At 39.2% G+C, this 19,224-nt stretch overlaps 1 protein-coding gene across 2 annotated transcripts in view; it reads right to left on the bottom strand.

Annotated features, from left to right (window-relative positions):
- The window catches only part of LOC100667206 (signal recognition particle subunit SRP54), a 91,844-nt gene that overhangs the window by 71,936 nt on the left and 684 nt on the right, over positions 1 to 19,224 (bottom strand). For both annotated transcript variants that reach the window (XM_064292396.1, XM_003408833.3), the window contains exon 2: positions 2,640 to 2,749. In XM_064292396.1, the coding sequence (XP_064148466.1) occupies positions 2,640 to 2,717 (78 nt within the window). In that variant the 5' untranslated portion in view covers positions 2,718 to 2,749. The remainder of the gene's footprint in view (positions 1 to 2,639; positions 2,750 to 19,224) is intronic.

The raw sequence follows: 19,224 nt of genomic DNA, 5'->3' as shown, positions 1-19,224 counted from the left end.
CAATCCGCCTTGAATTTCTCCGATTCCCTGTTGAAACACTGCTGCAACCACTCTCGAATGATCTTCAGCAAAATTTTACTTGCATGTGGTATTAATGATATTGTTCGATAATTTCCACATTCAGTTGGATCACCTTTCTTGGGCAGAAATATGGATCTCTTCCATTCGGTTGGCCAGGTAGCTGTCTTCCAAATATCTTGGCATAGACGAGTGAGCACTTCCAGTGCTGCATCTGTTTGTTGAAACATCTCAATTGGTATTCCATCTATTCCAAGAGGTTTGTTTTTCATCAATGCCTTCAGCGCAGCTTAGACTTCTTCCTTCAGTACCATCAGTTCCTAATTATATGCTACCTCCTGAAATGGTTGAACATCGACCAATTCTTTTTGGTATAGTTACTCAGTGTACTCCTTCCATCTTCTCTGGATGCTTCCTGCGTTTTTTAATATTTTTCCCATAGAATCCTTCAATACTGCAACTCGAGGCTTGAATTTTTTCTTCAGTTTTTTCAGATTGAGAAATGCTGAGTGTGTTCTTCCCTTTTGGTTTTCTAACTCCAGGTCTTTGTACATATCATTACAATACTTTGTCTCCTCAAGCTACCCCTTGAAATCTTCCGTTCAGCTGTTTTACTTCATCATTTCTTCCTTTTGCTTTGGCTATTTGACGTTCAAGAGCAAGTTTCAAAGGCTCTTCTGACATCCGTTTTTGACTTTTATTTCTTTCTTGTCTTTTTAAAGACCTCCGGCTTTCTTCATGTATGATGTCCCTGATGTCATTCCACAACTCATCTGGTCTTCGGTCATTAGTGTCCTACATGTCAAATCCATTCTTGAGATGGTCTCTAAATTCAGGTGGGATATACTCAAGATTGTAATTTGGCTCTTGCGGACCTGTTCTAATTTTCTTCAGTTTCAACTTAAACTTGCATCTGAGCAACTGACGGTCTGTTCCACAGTCAGCCCTTGGCCTTGTTCTGACTGATGATATGGGACTTTTCCATCCTCTCTTTCCACAATGTAGTCAATTTGATTCCTGTGTATTCCATCTGGTGAGGTCCACGTGTACAGTCACTGTTTACGTTGGCGAAAAAAGATACTTGCAAGAAGAAGAAGTCGTTGGCCTTCCAAGATTCTATCATGTGATCTCCGGCATCATTTCTATGACCAAGGCCATATTTTCCAACTATCGATTCTTCTTGTTTCCAACATTTGTATTCTAATCACCAGTAATTATCAGTGCATCCTGATTGCATGTTTGATCAATTTCAGGCTGCAGAAGTTGGTAAAAATCTTCAACTTCTTCATTTTCTGACCTTAGTAGTTGGTGCATAAATTTGAGTAACAGTCATCTTAACTGGTCTTCCTTGTAGGCATATGGATATTATCCTATCACTGACAGTGTTGTACTTCAGGATAGATCTTCAAATGTTCTTTTTGATGATGAATGCAACACCATTCCTTTTCAAATTGCCATTCCTGGCATAGTAGACGATATGGCTGTCCAACTCAAAATGGCCAATACCAGTCCATTTCAGTTCACTAATGCCTAGGATATCGATGTTTATGTGTTCCATTTCATTGTTGACAATTTCCAATTTTCCTAGATTCATACTTCATACACTCCATGTTCTGATTATTAATGGATGTCTGCAGCTGTTTCTTCTCATTTTGGCACTACTCAGTGTGAATCTGTAAATGAGAGACTGGACCAGGCAATCTCTAAGGTGTTGTCAAAAGTATTTAATTTCATTACTTAAGTGTCATATAAAATTCTGCATTAGAATTTTTTTTTTCAAACCTTCAAGCTAGGAAGCGCTTTTAATCTACCATTTAATTTGATCCGTAAAACCATCTTGTAAGGTGAATGCTATCCTCTCTTTTTATACATTAAGGAACCTGAGGTTCACTTGCCCAAAGTTATATCACACAGCTAGGAAATGCCTAAAGTGGGACACTAACCAAGGCCCTCTTACATCAAATTCAGCACTTTCTTCCATTGGTGCCACAAAATGTAAAATAAACTAGTAGACTAAACTCAAGCTTTTTTAAATTAACGAACCATTAAAACGTAATCTGTGATGGAAAATGAGAGAAAGAACTATCTTAAGTTAAAATAATAAAGCAAGGTAGTCAAACATTTCAGATACCATATAAGGAGTCAGCTTTCAAAATCTCCAAAAAAACTCAATGGGAATTTCAGAGAAAATAAATCATAGAAGTGAAGATGAAAATGCTAGCCTTTTAGAAGATGAATGCTAAAAAAAAGTCAAGCAGAAAGGTGCAGATAAGCAGGGAAGCACACACCTAGCCAACAAAAAGGAAGCAGGATTCTCAGGTTTTAGGTCCATGTCAAGAGAAAAAGCAAAAGTATATTTCTAGATCTAAGTTATTTTCAAAAGATAAAATGTATGGTACTTTTACATGTACGTTAAGGGGTTTATTTGGGGGATGATTATAGAAAGTTGAAATTAACAGTAAGCTGATTTACCAATACAGAAACACTCTCTACTACATTCAGTTTTAGGTTTTTACCAGAAGTATTAAATCTACATTAAAATAAACACAAACATAAGGTTTAGTGACGATCCATCTTTCCAGATGCTAGTGATGACCCACAACCACATGTATTTCTCATACCTCCTCATTGATAATGGTGGCATTGCTCAAAGAGCGTAATGCTGATGTTATTTTTCTTCCAAGGTCTGCTAGTACCATCTTGAAGGCTTAAGACACACTTATGAGGAAATCTAGGAAGAAAACAAAAATTAAATGAAAGCATTTGGAAAGAATCAATTTCATTTCCCATAACTGAAATCTTCTAAAGAAAAGTATGTAAGTCAAAATTAAAGCACTCTAATGTTGGTTGTTGTTCTTAGGTGCCTTCAGAGTTGATCTTGACTCACAGCAACCCCATATGGCAGAGGAGAACTGCCCAACGGTATAATCTTTATGGGAGCAGATCGCCAGGTCTTTTTCCAGCAGTGCTGCTGGGTGGGTTAGAACACCAACCTTTTGGTTAGCAGCCAAGCACTTATCTACTGTGCCAAAAGAGTTCTTTAGATAGAATTAATTCCAGCTTTTATACCCTCACCCTGCAGCTTCAATACAGTCATGTTCAAAAGATACAACTGTCACTTGGTTATGATGCTTTATGTTTGAATACTTCATTGGAATCACCTTTAGGAATCAGCAAATTTAATATGTTAAATAATACCCTTTGAGGAAAAAAAATGACATGATCTCAAATTAAACCTGTTCTCACTTTGGCATAATAATTGTAAATATAAACAACTAATTGATGTATCATGAATGTTTTTAAATTAGAGAGAAAGAAGGAAACAGAAAGGGAGAGAGAATGAAAGACAGGGAGAAAGAAAAAGGTGAGCTCTCTACCCAAGAATGTTGTCTATTATATCTCATTAAAGGACTCTGAAAACTACTTTGTTTCTTGATCCTAAGCAAAATATAAAAAAAAAAATTAATCACTTAACTTTTCTAGTACAAAGAAAAGCAACTGTTGAGTCATAATTGTATGACAAGCACTATGCTGATTCTACATCCATGACATTATCTAATTTTATTCTAATAACAGCCAAGGAAAGAGGTATGTTATTACTCTTCCCATTTTATAGATGTACCTGATATGCAAATCTAAAACAAGGTAACGTCAAAGGTCCTTTCCAGCTCTAAAATTCTATGATTTACCCTCTACAACAAAAAGACAAATAATCCAATTAAAAAATGGGCAAAGGAAATAAACAGACATTTCACCAACAAAGACATTCAGGCAGCTAACACACACATCACGAAGTGCTCTTAATCACTAGCCACTAGAAAAATGCAGATCAAAACCACAATGAGACACCATCTCACCCACACATTACTGGCACGAATCAAAAAAAAAAAAAACAGAAAATAGCAAATGTTGGAGACGCTGTGGGGAGACTGGAACTCTTACATACACTGCTGGTGGGAATGTAAAATGGTACAATCATTTTGGAGAACGGTATGGTGCTTCCTTAAAAAGCTAGAAACAGAAATTCCAGCAATCCTACTCCTAGTGATACATCCCAGAGAAATAAGAGACGTCAATGAATAAACATATGCATACCCATGTTCACTGCAGCATTATTCACAATAGCAAAAAGATGGAAACAACTCAAGTGCCCATCAACAGATGCAATGGATATACAGACTATGGTACATACAAGCAATGGAATACTATGCAACAATAAAGAACAATGATGAATCTGGGAAACATCTTACAACATGGATGAAATCTGGAGGGCATTATGCTGAGTGAAGTAAGTCAATCACAAAAGGACAAATACTGTATGAAACCACTATTATTAAAAGCTCATGAAAAAGTTTACACACCCAAAGAAACAATCTTTGATGGTTATGATGGAGGGGAGGGTGGGGAGGGAAAAACACTAGACAAGAAATAAGTGGTAACTCTGGTGAAGCATAAGACAGTACACAAGACTGGGGAAGTCAGCACAACTTGTACAAGGCAAGGTTATAGAAGATTCACAGACACATCCAAACTCCCTGAGGGACCGAATTACTGGGCTGAGGGCTGGGGACCACGGTCTTGGGGGACATCTAGCTCAACTGGCATAACATAATTTATAAATGTTTTACATCCTACTTTGTTAAGTAGCATCTTGGGTCTTAAAAAGCTTGTGAGTGGCCATCTAAGATACTCTACTGGTCCCACCCCACCTGGAGCAAGTGAGAATGAAGAAAATCAAAGACACAAGGGAAAGGTTAGTCCAAAGCACTAATGGCCCACAACCACCAAAGCCTTCACTTAGACTGAGTCCAACACAACTAGATGGTGCCCAGCTACCACCACCAACTGCTCTGACAGGGATCACAATACAGGGTCCTGGAAAGAGCTGGAGAAAAATGCAGAACAAAATTCTAACTCACAAAAAAAGACCAGACTTAGTGGTCTGACAGAGATTGGAGAAACCCTGAGAGTATGGCCCCTGGACACCCTTTCAACTCAGTACTGAAGTCACTCCTGAGGTTCACCCTTCAGCCAAAGATTAGACAGGCTGATAAAATAAAACGAGACTCAATGGGCATACCAGCCCAGGGGCAAGGAGAAGGCAGGTGGGGACAGGAAAGATGGTAATGGGGAATCCAAGGTTGAGAAGGGGAGAGTATTGACATGTAGTGGTGTTTTTGGCAACCAATGTCACAACATAATATGTATATTGACTATTTAACGAGAAACTAATTTGCTCTATAAACCTTCACCTAAAGTAGAATAAAAAATAATTCTATGATTTTATAAAACATACAGATGTACATACTACATATAATCGGAATGCCAGGCTTTAAGGATTTTAAGCAAGCAAATATGATTTGTAGTCCTTGTCCTTAATTTATTAACTAGTTGGCAAGACAAGGCACACAAATAAACAGTAAAATTACAAAAAGGACAACCAATAGTTCAAAGTTAGCAATACAAGTTTATGGTCGACTGCAATGATTAGTGAAGTCCTGGTGGCACAATTGTTAAGTGCTCAGCTGAAAACCAAAAGGGAGTAAGATGTGGCAATCTGTTCCTGTAAAGATTTACAGCCTTGGAAACCCTATGGAGCAGTACTACTCTGTCCTACAGGGTGGCTATGAGTCAGAACCAACTTGGCGGCAACGGGTTTTTGGTTTTGGTCAATGATTATTTCTGTAAAAATTCAAAGGAAGAAAAAACATTTTGGGTTGAGGTGGACAAATTAGGCTTTACTGAAAAGGATGAATATGAATTCAGTACTGAAAAATAGGTAAGATTGAGATAGGTAGTTAGGAGCAAAGAAGGGAATTTTTGGAAGGTGAATAGCGTAAGCCGAAAGAAAGACAAAGAAAATCCTAGGACATACTTACACTTTATATTGCATTAAGATTTATAGATTACTGAGCATTTACCCATTGCCATCGAGTCAATTCTGACTCATAGTGACCCTACAGAACAGAGTAGAACTGCCCCATAGAGAGTCCAAGGAGCATCTGGTAGATTCAAACTGCCAAACTACTGAGCATTTAACCAAAAAAACCCATTGCCGTCGAGTCGATTCCAACTCATAGCAACCCTGTAGGACAGAGTAGAACTGCTCCACAGAGTTTCCAAGGAGCGCGTGGTGGATTCGAACTGCTGACCTTTTGGTTAGCAGCCATAGCTCTTAAGCACTACGCCACCAGGGCTTCCAATGAGCATTTAGGGGAACGTAAATAAAACATTCTGGTCAGAACGGAGGGCTATATAGTCAGAAAGAAATAAAGGATAAAGGGCTCTGAAAACCCGTTTAAGAAATATCAATATGAACAATACTACCATAAGAGTTGCTTAAAACGACTGTTTCAGTAATCCTTCCAAGCTGGTCTAGTCTAATTTAGCCAACCAAGATTAACAAGACTAAATCTCATAACAAAGTCTCCAGGAGATTAAAAAAAAAGAGAAACAGAAGGACAGAACCAGGCAGTAAAATAGTTGACTCATTCAGAGAATGCAGAAATAAGAAGAGTCAAAAGAAGCAGGAAAGGAAAATGCTTTCTAGTACCCATCACCAGCAAAGAGATATTCTTGGTTGAGCTATAAATTAAACACTACACTTACACTCAAAATTTGGTAATTTAGAACTTCAGAAAATTACTATCAACGTTTGATGGAGTTTTTGTTTTTTTTTTTAACTGCTTACCGTAAATGTCTTACAATTACATGGTTACGTAACTCGAAAGAGCAACTACTTCATGTAAAATACTCAGGCCTTATTTCTTGTTCAATATCCATTATACTAAATCATTACTGCTTAAGTAAATATTTGTCCTGTAAAAACAAGAGTCAGCTGTTTGAATTCATCTCCTTTACCCCCGTATCACCAGGAGGGATATAATCCTATTTATGACACCACAATTACCTTTTTTAGAGATCATGTCATAAACAGATCATCCTCCATTTTAAAAAGCTATACTAGTTAACTCTTAAGTACAACCTAACTTCTCATGTTGCCTGGCTGTTTTAAATTACAAAAAAAAAAAAATTCTGTGAAGTTTTCCAATATAGTTTTCCTTGTGTAAGTACTTATTAGCAGCATATTTTTTTAATTTTTTATTTTAAAAATATGCACTTCAGTAAATGAATAATAATATCTAACAACACCTTTTATTTATACAGTATTTCCTCTACCATTTCCAAGACTATGTTTCTGAAAACTCTGGTGGTAGAATTCTGCTCAAAACCCTCAATAACCTCCCATTTCATGTAGAGGTAAAATCCTCAGGATGGTCTGCAAGGCACCCCTCACCATAACCGAAACACATACACCCACTTGGTTTTACTCATACAGACCTCCCTGCTATTGCTGCTGTACATTCCCACCTCAGGACTTTGGCACGAGCTGGCATGCTCTTCCCCTGGCTGGCAACAGAGCTACCCTCCACATCTACTCAGGTACTTGCCCAGGGCCACTTCTCAATGAAGCCTTCCCTAATTATTTATTTAAAATTGCAGCCCCTCTTGCCTTTATTTCTCCTTATTGCTCTATTACCAACTGAACTGACAAATGATTTACTTGTATTTGTGAAATATAAATGAAATGTAAGCTACATGACAGCAGGGATTTTTGTCTCTTTGGCTCTCTCTCGTGAACTCACTGCTCTTATATAGTAAGTCCTAATAAAAATGCATTTGATGAACACATGAAATGATGTATTTAAGACCTTAGGAAAAAAAACAAGACTAGGGAACTCAAGTCATAAAAGGCTTTACAAATATCTCTTAAAGAGCACCAAAATAAACCAAGGAAGGTAGCAAGAGAAATCAAACATCTAGATCTGATACTGCACAACTAATATTCACTCACCATTACTTATTACAAATTTTTCAAAATTTCCCTACCGTGCCTTTCCAACAAGATACTTAAAAATTAACCTCACCCTGTTCTAAGATGCACACTTTATTTTAAAACACCCCCCCCACCAAAAACCCATTGCCATGGAACAGATTCCAACTCATAGCGACCCTATAGGACAGAGTAAATCTACTCCATAGGGTTTCCAAGGCTGTAATCTTTACAGAAGCAGATTGCCACATCTCTCTCCTGCAGGGTGGCTGGTGGGTTCAAATCACCAAGCTTTCCATTAGCAGCTAAGCACTTAACCACTGTACCACCAGGGCTCCTTTTTTATTTTAATAGCTAACCCTAATTCTCAAATTGGAGTAATTCACAATTCATGCACACTCAAAATTTTCCTGGCTACTAAAAAGATTTATAGAAATCTGTGTGTGCAAGAATTTCATAAAAGTGGAATCTCTAGTTAGAGCTGTTAGGAAGGTAGGGAATTACTATAGAGCACTTTTGTACAGTTCACCCATACACCCGTTGCCTTCGGGTGGATTCTGACTCCAAGTAACCCTGTAAGACAGGGTAGAACTGCCCTATAGGGTTTCCAAGTCTGTAAATCTTTACAGAAGCGGACTGCCACATGTTTTTCCCCCCGCAGAGCAGCTAGTGGGTTCCAACCACCTTTCAGTTAGCAGCCAAGTGCTTTAACCAGTGCACCACCAGGGCTCCCTTTGCACAACTATTATCTCATTTTACCTTCACAACAACTCAATGACACAGGCAGGTTAGGGAATGGAACAGTTACTACTACAAAACAGCGAAAGAACTTCCCAGAGTCCCTTGACGACACAACACCCAGCCGTAAGTCCTAGAGTAAGAATGATGCTTTAAATAACAGGGCTGAATACCTCTACTGGCAGACTCTAGGGACTAACTTTTGGTGCAGTATTATAAAAGGAGAAATCATATTTGCAAAGACAGATACACATTTCTGTGGAAGAGTAACTGCAATGTCCAGGAAGAACTGTTAAGTACCACTGCAATCATGACGTACGAGGACTGATACCGACCCCAGTGACATGTTCTCCTAACAGAAGTCTGACTAGGAGTCGGATCGTGAGGTGAGGGAACCAGGCTCGGGGTTTGAGGTGCCCTAAGTAAGGCAAGCACAGGCCCAAGTATCATACTTTCCCGCTGCAGTGTGAAGCACTGGAAAGAGCACGGGCTTTGGAGTCTGACAGACTTGGGTTCAAATCCCAGCTCTATTACATACTGGCGGATTTACTTTGGCCAAGTTACTTAATCTCTCTGAGGCTCACTTTCCTCACCTGCAAAATGGAGATACCGTTGTTAAGGCAGTTACCCTGAAGGGCCTTTGTGAGGATTAAACAGGACAGTATGTGTAAAATTTTCTGCAAGTGCCTAGCTGTTAAATTCCTTCCTTTCTTGAATGATACCAAATGGCTCTCCCTATAATATTACCTGGAGTATAAGTTGGCTGGAAATTTTCTAAACAACCCTACTAAAGTGCCTGTCCCATTACCCAGGAACCACCCCTGGAATCTTAACAATTAGCACCAATTACAAGTACCTGGTTATTACACAATAGAAGCTGCATCTCCAAAGAGCCGCTTTTCTCTACACAAACAATTACAAGATATTCTTGCCAGAACCTTGCCTGATCTGAGATTGTACGAAAAGACTCTAACGACAAGCGATTTCAAATTCTATTAAAACGAAAATTCCTACAAAAAAGTTCTTCTAAGCCTGGTCAGTGACTAATTTATTGGATCAATATTAGCCTCAACTACTAAATATACATTATTTTTAATAAATATCCTTAGAAATATACTTTTCCATTAACTACCTAATAGCCAACAATCAATTCTTGGTTTCCCAATTATAATACTAAACATAAACTTGATCGCAAAAAATTTATTTAACAAAACGTTCTACAGATATTTTACTTGGTAAAATTATTACATCTGAATAACTAACTTTATAAAGTTAATTATGGTTTTTAAATTTACGATTTTTTTTCCATTCTCAATCTACTTACTCTCCCGAAGAAATAATTTTTATGTTTTATGATTACAAGAGTATACATGTTCATTTCAAAAATTCAAACATTACAGAAATATTTAAAGTAGAAAAGATAATTCCCCTAATCCTGGCCCCTTCCACCAAGTGGTAACCACCAATAACAATTTAATATATATATTCCCCTAGATTTTATTTTTCAGGGGCGTGGGGAGAGCAGAAATGAGGGAAATTTTTTTATGGGCAAATCTATAGAGACAGAAAGTGGATTAACAGTTGCTTTAGGGCTGGGGGAGTGGGAGAAAACGAGGAGTGGCTGTTTATGTGTATGGGGTTTCTTCATGGGGCAATGAAATGTTCTAAAATTGATTACAGTGATGGCTGCACAACTCTGTGAATACAATAAAAACCATTAATTGTACACTTAAATAGATGAATTGTATGGTATGTAAATTATATTTCAATAACACTGTTAAAAATATATATTTTCCATCTCTGGATGGTGAATAACTAGTAATTTTTATTTTGTTGTTTACACCTTTTTGAATCTTCCAAATTTTCGGTAATGACTGAGAGCATTTTTAAATCTAAGAGAAAAATTATTTATTGCCCAAAGTGCTCATTGTGAGATAAGAGTGCTATTTGTTAATAGACTAGGGATTCAGATGGAGTTCCCACCATTAATTAAACACTACTGGGTGCTCCAGGAATAGGCTCAGCATGAGAAAAGTTTTAACTGCAAATCAATAAATTACATCATAACGAAGACAAGATTCCCCTGTTATGTCACAAGTTAAACCACGCATCACACCACCACTAACTCTTCTGCCTTAATTTTGCACCAAAGGAAATTCTCTCCTCATTAGAACAATTTTTTTTAATTTTTAAAACTCAAAATAAAACCACAGCCAACACTTCATAGTTGAGTAGGAGTTGAGTCGCTGTCAGATCAATTCCAACTCATAGCGACCCTACAAGACAGAGCAGAACTGCCCCACAGGGTTCCCAAGGAGCAGCTGGTGGATTTAAACTGCCAATCTTTTGGTTAGCAGCCAAACGCTTAGCCACTGCGCCACCAGGGCTCCAACGTATAACAAATATTCAATTAGCAACAAAGGGTAATAACTCAAAAACACTGGGAATCCTTTAAGATAATTTTTGGTGGCCAGGTCAATAATAAAAGAATCTTTGGGTAAATGTTACCAAGAGCAAAATTAACACAAAATCAAAAGAAAGCCTTAGAAATACTTTACTTAATGCTGAAAAGAGCATGGAGTAAAAAAAATGAGAAGAGGATGGCTGAGAGCCATATGCTCAAGCAATGGGTTATTTCAATATGTTGGTAACACGTTTCAGCTAAAAATTACATGCTCAATCAGACTGTTCAGGGATGGTACACGTCACGTTTTGACAGAAGTTGTTGTTGTTGTTAAGCGCTGTCAAGTCGGTTCTGACTCATAGCAACCCTATGTACAATACAGCGAAACACTGCCCTGTCCTTCGCCATCCTCACAGTCTTTGTTATGCTTGAGCCCACTGCTGCAGCCACTGTGTCAATCCATCTCATTGAGGGTCTTCCTCTTTTTCGCTGACCCTCTCCTTTACAAGCATGATGTCCTTCTCCAGTGACTGATCCCTCCTGATAACATGCCCATGGGGGAAGCAGTCTCACCTAATCCTTGACTAGGATAGCAAATCAGGCATCTCTATTTTCAAAAACTTCACTGGCTATTCTGATGTACAGCCATGGTTAAGAATTACTGCATTAGAATTCCAATCCAAATCCCAACAACATTCTTTAATGAGATGGAGAAACAAATCACCAACGTCATATGGAAGGGAAAGAGACTCCAGATAAATAAGGCATTACTGAAGAAAAAGAACAAAATAACAGGCCTTACTTTACCTGATTTTAGAACCTATTATGCCGCCACAGTAGTCAAAACAGCCTGGTACTGGTACAACAACAGATACATGGACCAATGGAACAGAATTGAGAATCCAGACATAAATCCATCCACGTACAAGCAGTTGATATTTGACAGTGGCCCCAAAACAGTTAAATGGGGAAAAAATAGTCTTTTTAAGAAAAGGTGCTGGCATAACTGGATATCCATCTGCCAAAAAATGAAACAAGACCCATACCTCACTCCATGCACAAAAACGAGCTCAAAGAGATCAAAGACCTAAACATAAAATCTAAAACGATAAAGATCATGGAAGAAAAAATAAGGACAACGTTAGGAGCCCTAATAATGGCATAAACAGTATGCAAAACATTATTAAGAGTGCAGAACAAAAACTAGATAACTGGGAGCTCCTAAAAATCAAATACCTATACTCATCCAAAGACTTCACCAAAAGAATAAAAAGATTACCTACAGACTGGAAAAAGTTTTTAGATATGACATTTCTGATCAGCGCCTGATCTCTAAAATCTACATGATACTACAAAAACTCAACTGCAAAAAGACAAATAACCCAATTAAAAAATGGGCAAAAGATATGGCCAGACACTTCACTAAAGAAAACATTCAAGTAGCTAATAGACGCATGAGGAAATGCTCACGATCATTAGCCATTAGAAAAATGCAAATCAAAACTACAGTGAGATTCCACCTCACTCCAACAAGGCTGGCATTAAATCAAAAAGCTCAAAACAATAAATGCTGGAGAGGCTGTGGAGAGATTGGAACACTTATACACTGCTGGTGGGAATGTCAAACGGTACAACCACTTTGGAAATCAATTTGGCGCTTCCATAAAAAGCTAGAAATAGAACTACCATACGATCTGGCAATCCCACTCCTTGGAATACAGCCTAGAGAAATAAGAGCCTTTACACGAACAGATATATGCACACCCATGTTTACTGCAACACTGTTTACAATAGCAAAGACATGGAAGCAACCAAGGTGCCCATCAATGCATGAAAGGATAAATAAATTATAGTATATTCACACAATGGAATACTACGCATCGATAAACAACAGTGAAGAATCTGTGAAACATTTAATAACATGGAGGAACCTGGAAGGCATTATGCTGAGTGAAATTAGTCAGTTGCAAAAGGACAAATATTGTATAAGACCACTGTTATAAAAACTTGAAAAATAGTTTAAACTGAGAAGAAAACATTCTTTTGCGGTTACCAGAGGAGGGAGGGAGGGAGAGTGGGAGAAGGGTATTCACTAACTAGATGGTAGATAAGAAATACCTTAGGTGAAAGGAAAGACAACACACAATACAGGGGAGGTCAGCGCAATTGGACTAAACCAAAAGCAAAGAAGTTTCCTGAATAAACTGAATGCTTCAAAGGCCAGTGTAGCAGGGGCAGGGGTTTGGGGACTATGATTTCAGGGGATGTCTAAGTCAACGGGCATAATAAAATCTATTAAGAAAACATTCTGCATCCCACTTTGAAGAGCGGCGTCTGGCGTCTTAAACGCTAGCAAGCAGCCATCTAAGATGCATCAACTGGTCTCAACCCACCTGGATCAAAGGAGAATGAAGAACACCAAGGACACAAGGTAATTACAAGCCCAAGTGACAGAAAGGGCCACATGAACCAGAGACTACATCATCCTAAGACCAGAAGAACCAGACGGTGCCCGGCTACAACTGATGACTGCCCCGACAGGGAACACAACAGAGAATCCCCAAGGGAGCAGGAGAGCAGTGGGATGCAGACCCCAAATTCTCACAAAAAGACCAGACTTAACGGTCTGACTGAGACTGGAAGGACCCCGGTGGTCATGGCCTCCAGACCTTCTGTTGGCCCAGGACAGGAACCATCCCCAAAGCCAACTCTTCAGACAGGGATTGGCCCAGGACAGGAACCATCCCCAAAACCAACTCTTCAGACAGGGATTGGATCAGGTGGACACTTGAGACTATGCTGGCATCTCCTGCCTGGAGGGTAGATGAGAGGGTAGGGGGGTTAGAAGGTGACGGAATGGACACGAAAAGAGAGAGTGGAGGGAGAAAGCAGGCTGTTTCGTTGTTGTTAGGTGCCATCAAGTTGGTTCTGACTCATAGCGGCCCTATGCACAACAGAACAAAACACTGCCCTGTCCTGAGCCATCCTTACAATTGTTGTTATGCTTTAGCTCATTGCTGCAGCCACTGTGTCAATCCACCTCGTTGAGGGTCTTCCTCTTTTTCACTGACCCTGTACTCTGCCAAGCATGATGACCTTCTCCAGGGACTGATCCCTCCTGACAACATGTACAAATTAAGTAAGACGCAGTCTCCCCATCGTTGTCTCTAAGGAGCATTCTGGCCTCACTTCTTCCAAGACTGATTTGTTCGTTCTTTTGGCAGTCCATGGCATATTCAATATTCTTCACCAACGCCACGATTCAAAGGCCTCCACTCTCCTTTGGTCTTTCTTATTCACTGTCCAGCTTTCACATGCATATGATGTGATTGAAAATACCATGGATTGGGTCAGGTGCACCTTAGTCTTCAGGGTGACATCTTTGCTCTTCAACACTTTGAAGAGGTCCTTTGCAGCAGATGTGCCCCATGCAATGCGTCTTTTGATTTCCTGACTGCTGCTTCCATGGCTGTTGATTGTGGATCCAAGTAAAATGAAATCCTTGACAACTTCAATCTTTTCTCCGTTTATCATGATGCTGCTCATTGGTCCAGTTGTGAGGATTTTCGTTTTCTTTATGTTGAGGTGTAAAACATAGTGAAGGCTATGGTCTTTGATCTTCATTAGTAAGTGCTTCAAGTCCTCTTCACTTTCAGCAAGCACAGTTGTGTCATCTGCATAATGCAGGTTGTTAATGAGTCTTCCTCCAATCCTGATGCCCCATTCTTCTTCATATGGTCCAGCTTCTCACATTTGTTCAGCATACAGATTAAATAGGTATGGTGAAAGAATACAACCCTGACATACACCTTTCCTGACTTTAAACCAATCAGAATCCCCTTGTTCTGTCTGAACAACTGCCTCTTGATCTATGTAAGGTTCCTCGTGAGCACAATTAAGTGTTCTGGAATTCCCATTCTTCACAGTGTTATCCATAGGTTGTTATGATCCACACAGTCGAATGCCTTTGCATACTCAATAAAACACAGGTAAACATCCTTCTGGTATTCTCTGCTTTCAGCCACGATCCATCTGACATCAGCAATGATATCCCTGGTTCCACGTCCTCTTTTGAAACTGGCCTGAATTTCTGGCAGTTCCCTGTCGATATACTGCTGCAGCCATCTTTGAATGATCTTCAGCAAAATTTTGCTTGAGTGTGATATTAATGATATTGCTCTATAATTTCCACATTCGGTTGGATCATCTTTCTTGGGAACAGGCATAAATATGGATCTCTTCCAGTCAGTTGGCCAGGAAGCTGTCTTCCATATTTCTTGGCATAGATAAGTGAGCACCTCCAGCACTGAATCTGTTTGTTGAAACATTTCAATTGATATTCCATCAATTCCTAGAGCCTTGTTTTTCGCCAATGCCTTCAGAGCAGCTTGGACTTCTTCCTTCAGTACCATCGGTTCCTGATCATACGCCACCTCTTGAAATGGTTGAATATCGACTAATTCTTTTTGGCAGAATGACTCTGTGTATTCCTTCCATCTTCTTTTGATGCTTTCTGCATCGTTTAATATCTTCCCCATGGAATCCTTCACTATTCCAACTCGAGGCTTGAATTTTTTCTTCAGTTCTTTCAGCTTGAGAAACACCGAGTGTGTTCTTCCCTTTTGGTTTTCTATCTCCAGCTCTTTGCACGTGTCATTATAATACTTTACTTTGTCTTCTCAAGAGGCCCTTTGAAATCTTCTGTTCAGTTCTTTTACTTCAGCAATTCTCCCTTTTGCTTTAGGTGCTCGACGCTCAAGAGCAAGTTTAAGAGTCTCCTCTGACACCCATCTTGGTCTTTTCTTTCCTTCCTGTCTTTTTAATGACCTCTTGTTTTCTTCATGGATGATGTCCTTGATGTCATTCCACAACTCGTCTGGTCTTCGGTCACTAGTGTCCAATCCGTCAAATCTATTCTTCAGATGGTCTCTAAATTCAGGTGGGATACACTCAAGGTCATATTTTGGCTTTCGTGGACTTGCTCGGATTTTCTTCAGTTTCAGCTTGAACTGGCATATGCACAATTGATGGTCTGTTCCACAGTTGGCCCCTGGTCTTGTTCTGACTGATGATATTGAGCTTTTCCATCGTCTCTTTCCACAGACGTAGTCAATTTGATTTCTGTGTGTTCCATCTGGCGAGGTCCGTGTGTATAGATTTATGCTGGTGAAAGAAAGTATTTGCAATGAAGAAGTCATTGGTCTTGAAAATTCTATCATTCGATCTCCGGCATTGTTTCTATCACCAAGGCCATATTTTCCAACTACTGACCCTTCTTCTTTGTTTCCAACTTTTACATTCCAATCACCAGTAATTATCAATACATCTTGATTCCATGTTTGATCAATTTCAGACTGCAGCAGCTGATAAAAATCTTCTACGTCTTCATCTTTGGCCCTAGTGGTTGGTGCGTAAATTCGAATACCAGTTGTATTAACTGGTCTCCCTTGTAGGTGTACTGATATTATCCTATCACTGACAGCGTTATACTTCAGGATAGATCTTGAAATGTTCTTTTTGATGATGAATGCAACACCATTCCTCTTCCAGCAGGGTCACCCATGGAGGACAGGTTTCAGCTGAGCTTCCAGGCTAAGATAGACTAGGAAGAAGGACCCAGCAGTCTACTTCTGAAAAGCATTTGATATTGAAAACCTCATAAATAGCAGCAGAACACTGTCTGATATAGTGCTGGAAAATGAGCCCCCCAAGTTGGAAGGCACTCAAAAGATGACTGGGGAAGAGCTGCCTCCTCAAAGTAGAGTCGACCTTAATGTCACGGATGGAGTAAAGCTTTTAGGACCTTCATTTGCTGATATGGCACAACTCAAAATGAGAAGAAACAGCTGCAAACATCCATTAATAATCAGAACCTGGAATGTACAAAGCATGAATCTAGGAGGAAATCGTCAAAAATGAAATGGAACACATAAGCATCGATATCCTAGGCATTAGTGAGCTGAAATGGACTGGTATTGGCCGTTCTGAATCGGACAATCATATAGTCTACTATGCTGGGAATGACAACTTGAAGAGGAATGGTGTTGCTGTTTCATTAGGGGGTGAGTAATTGGGAGTATGTGGCAAGGCATATATAAGTTTTTATGTGAGAGACTGACTTGATTTGCTAACTTTCACTTAAAGCACAATAAAAATTATTTTAAAAAATTACTGCATTAAGGACTCCTCGAGGGATACAAAAAAAAAAAAAAAAAGACAGTAGCTATGGAGTCAATTCTGGCTTATGGCAACCCCACGTGTATCAAGAGTAGAGCTGTGCCCCACAGTGTTTTCAATTGTTAATTTTTTTCAAAACTAGGTAACCAGGCCTCTCTTCTAAGCCACCTCTGGGTTTACTTGAACTGCCAACCTTTTAGTTAGTAGCCCAGTGCTTTAACCATTTGTACCACCCAGGGACTCTCAAAGGATACAAGGCAATCAAGAATTTGTTGTATATTTTTAAAATATCTTCAGAAACAATGCAGCAAATACACTGGAAGAAGAAAGCCTGAAAGAGAAGACACTATATACACTAACCATACCCCAAAAAGTCTAATGACAGAAGTGGGCTTGAACTAGGGAAGCAGAAGGCAAAATGGAGAGAAGGGGCCACAGCCAAGTGCTATTCCATGAAGCAGAATCTACAGAACAGAATGACCAGATGGTCATGGAAAATGAAGGAGAAACAGAAAGCAAAAAAGATTCCAAGTTTGAATAAGGAGAATGGCTAGTGATGGCCATTAACCAATGAATGGAAGGCAAAAAGGGAAGCAGGTTTGAAAGAGAGTTAACAGAGAAAAGGTTCAAGGGTCTTTAAAGGTTATTTGTAATATTTTACTACTGGTAGGATAAATGGATGCACAGGCGTTCACATTGTTATCCTTTCTTAAATTAAACACACAGATATATCACAAAACTCAACTAGTAAGAGATCAAAGGAAACCCTAGTGGCACAGTGGTTAAGAGCTACAGCTGCTAACCAAAAAGTCAGCAGTTCAAATCCACTGGGCACTCACTGGAAACTCTATGGGGCAGTTCTAGTCTGTCCTATAGGGCTGCTATGAGTCGGAAGCAACTCGACACCAATGGGTTTGTTTGCTTGTTTGTTTTTAAAGGGGTCAAGAATGAAAAACACTCGGGGAATCACCACTTTTGGCACTTTTGTATGCATGATATAAGTTATGATGAAAAAAAGGAAGGTGGAAATAGCAAAACTAGTTTTGGACTTGCTGATTTTGAGAAAGCTACGGAACTATTACACAGGAGACAGGTACTAGAGAAAAAGATTTGGAAACGGCTAGTATACAAAGACAATGCCATGGAAGCCACAGATGTAGATGAGAACTGTGGAGAGCCTGTAGAAGACCAACAGGGTTATAGCACCAGCTAAAGGCCAACTGAAAAGAGAGTCAATAATAAAGACTGAGAATAATAAACAAAGAAACAGACCAAAAACCCAAAAAACCCACTGCCATCGAGTCGATTCCAACTCATATCAACCCTATGCTTTTTACTAATTCCTGTCCTTTCCCCAAAGGTACACAGAAAATCAGTGGTTTTTTGTTTTCAGTAAAAGCTACCAAATATGGCAGCTCCAGAATTTCCAGATAAGTGGAATTAGAGGAGTAATAAATATGTTTGTAAGGAGAGCCTGAAGATGCTTTTGCACAGCATTTTATATTAACTCAGAAAATACTAACTGACCATATCAAAAAATAGACGGAAAGGGGCCTGAGGGAGATATTTCCCTTCCCCTTTGGCACCACCATTGCTGCGTTCTAGGCACTGTAAGTTACAGGTTACCTAATATCCCTTCACCCTCATAATAACGTAGATGGGAAAATTGAGTCTATTTTGGAATAGCAACTTGTTCAGGGTCACAAATCTCCCAAGGAGCACACTAACACTCATCTATGTCCCCTCGTACCTCTCTATGGCTCTTTACACCTAACTAGAGTTTCTCATTACCCACCTTGATATAACAGATTATTTATGTGCCTCTCTATGATCGTACTGTTAGCTCCTAAATGTTATCCTGTTCTGTCCCTCTACAGCTAAAAACTTATTACTACTAAGCTATTAAAAAAAAAAAAACTACTAATTTTGTTGGATAAGATATATGAAAGAACCAAGTGAGAAAAGCAACAAGAAAAACAAGGTAAAGAGTTTAAAAAAATGGATGGTCAGTAGCGTCAAATGCTACAGGGAGCGCTATCAGCATGACACATCT

Source organism: Loxodonta africana, chromosome 10, assembly GCF_030014295.1.
Source record: "Loxodonta africana isolate mLoxAfr1 chromosome 10, mLoxAfr1.hap2, whole genome shotgun sequence".
Lineage (NCBI taxonomy): Eukaryota > Metazoa > Chordata > Mammalia > Proboscidea > Elephantidae > Loxodonta > Loxodonta africana.
The sequence above is the reverse complement of the archived record's forward strand: the minus strand, read 5'-3'. Positions and strand labels throughout refer to the sequence as shown.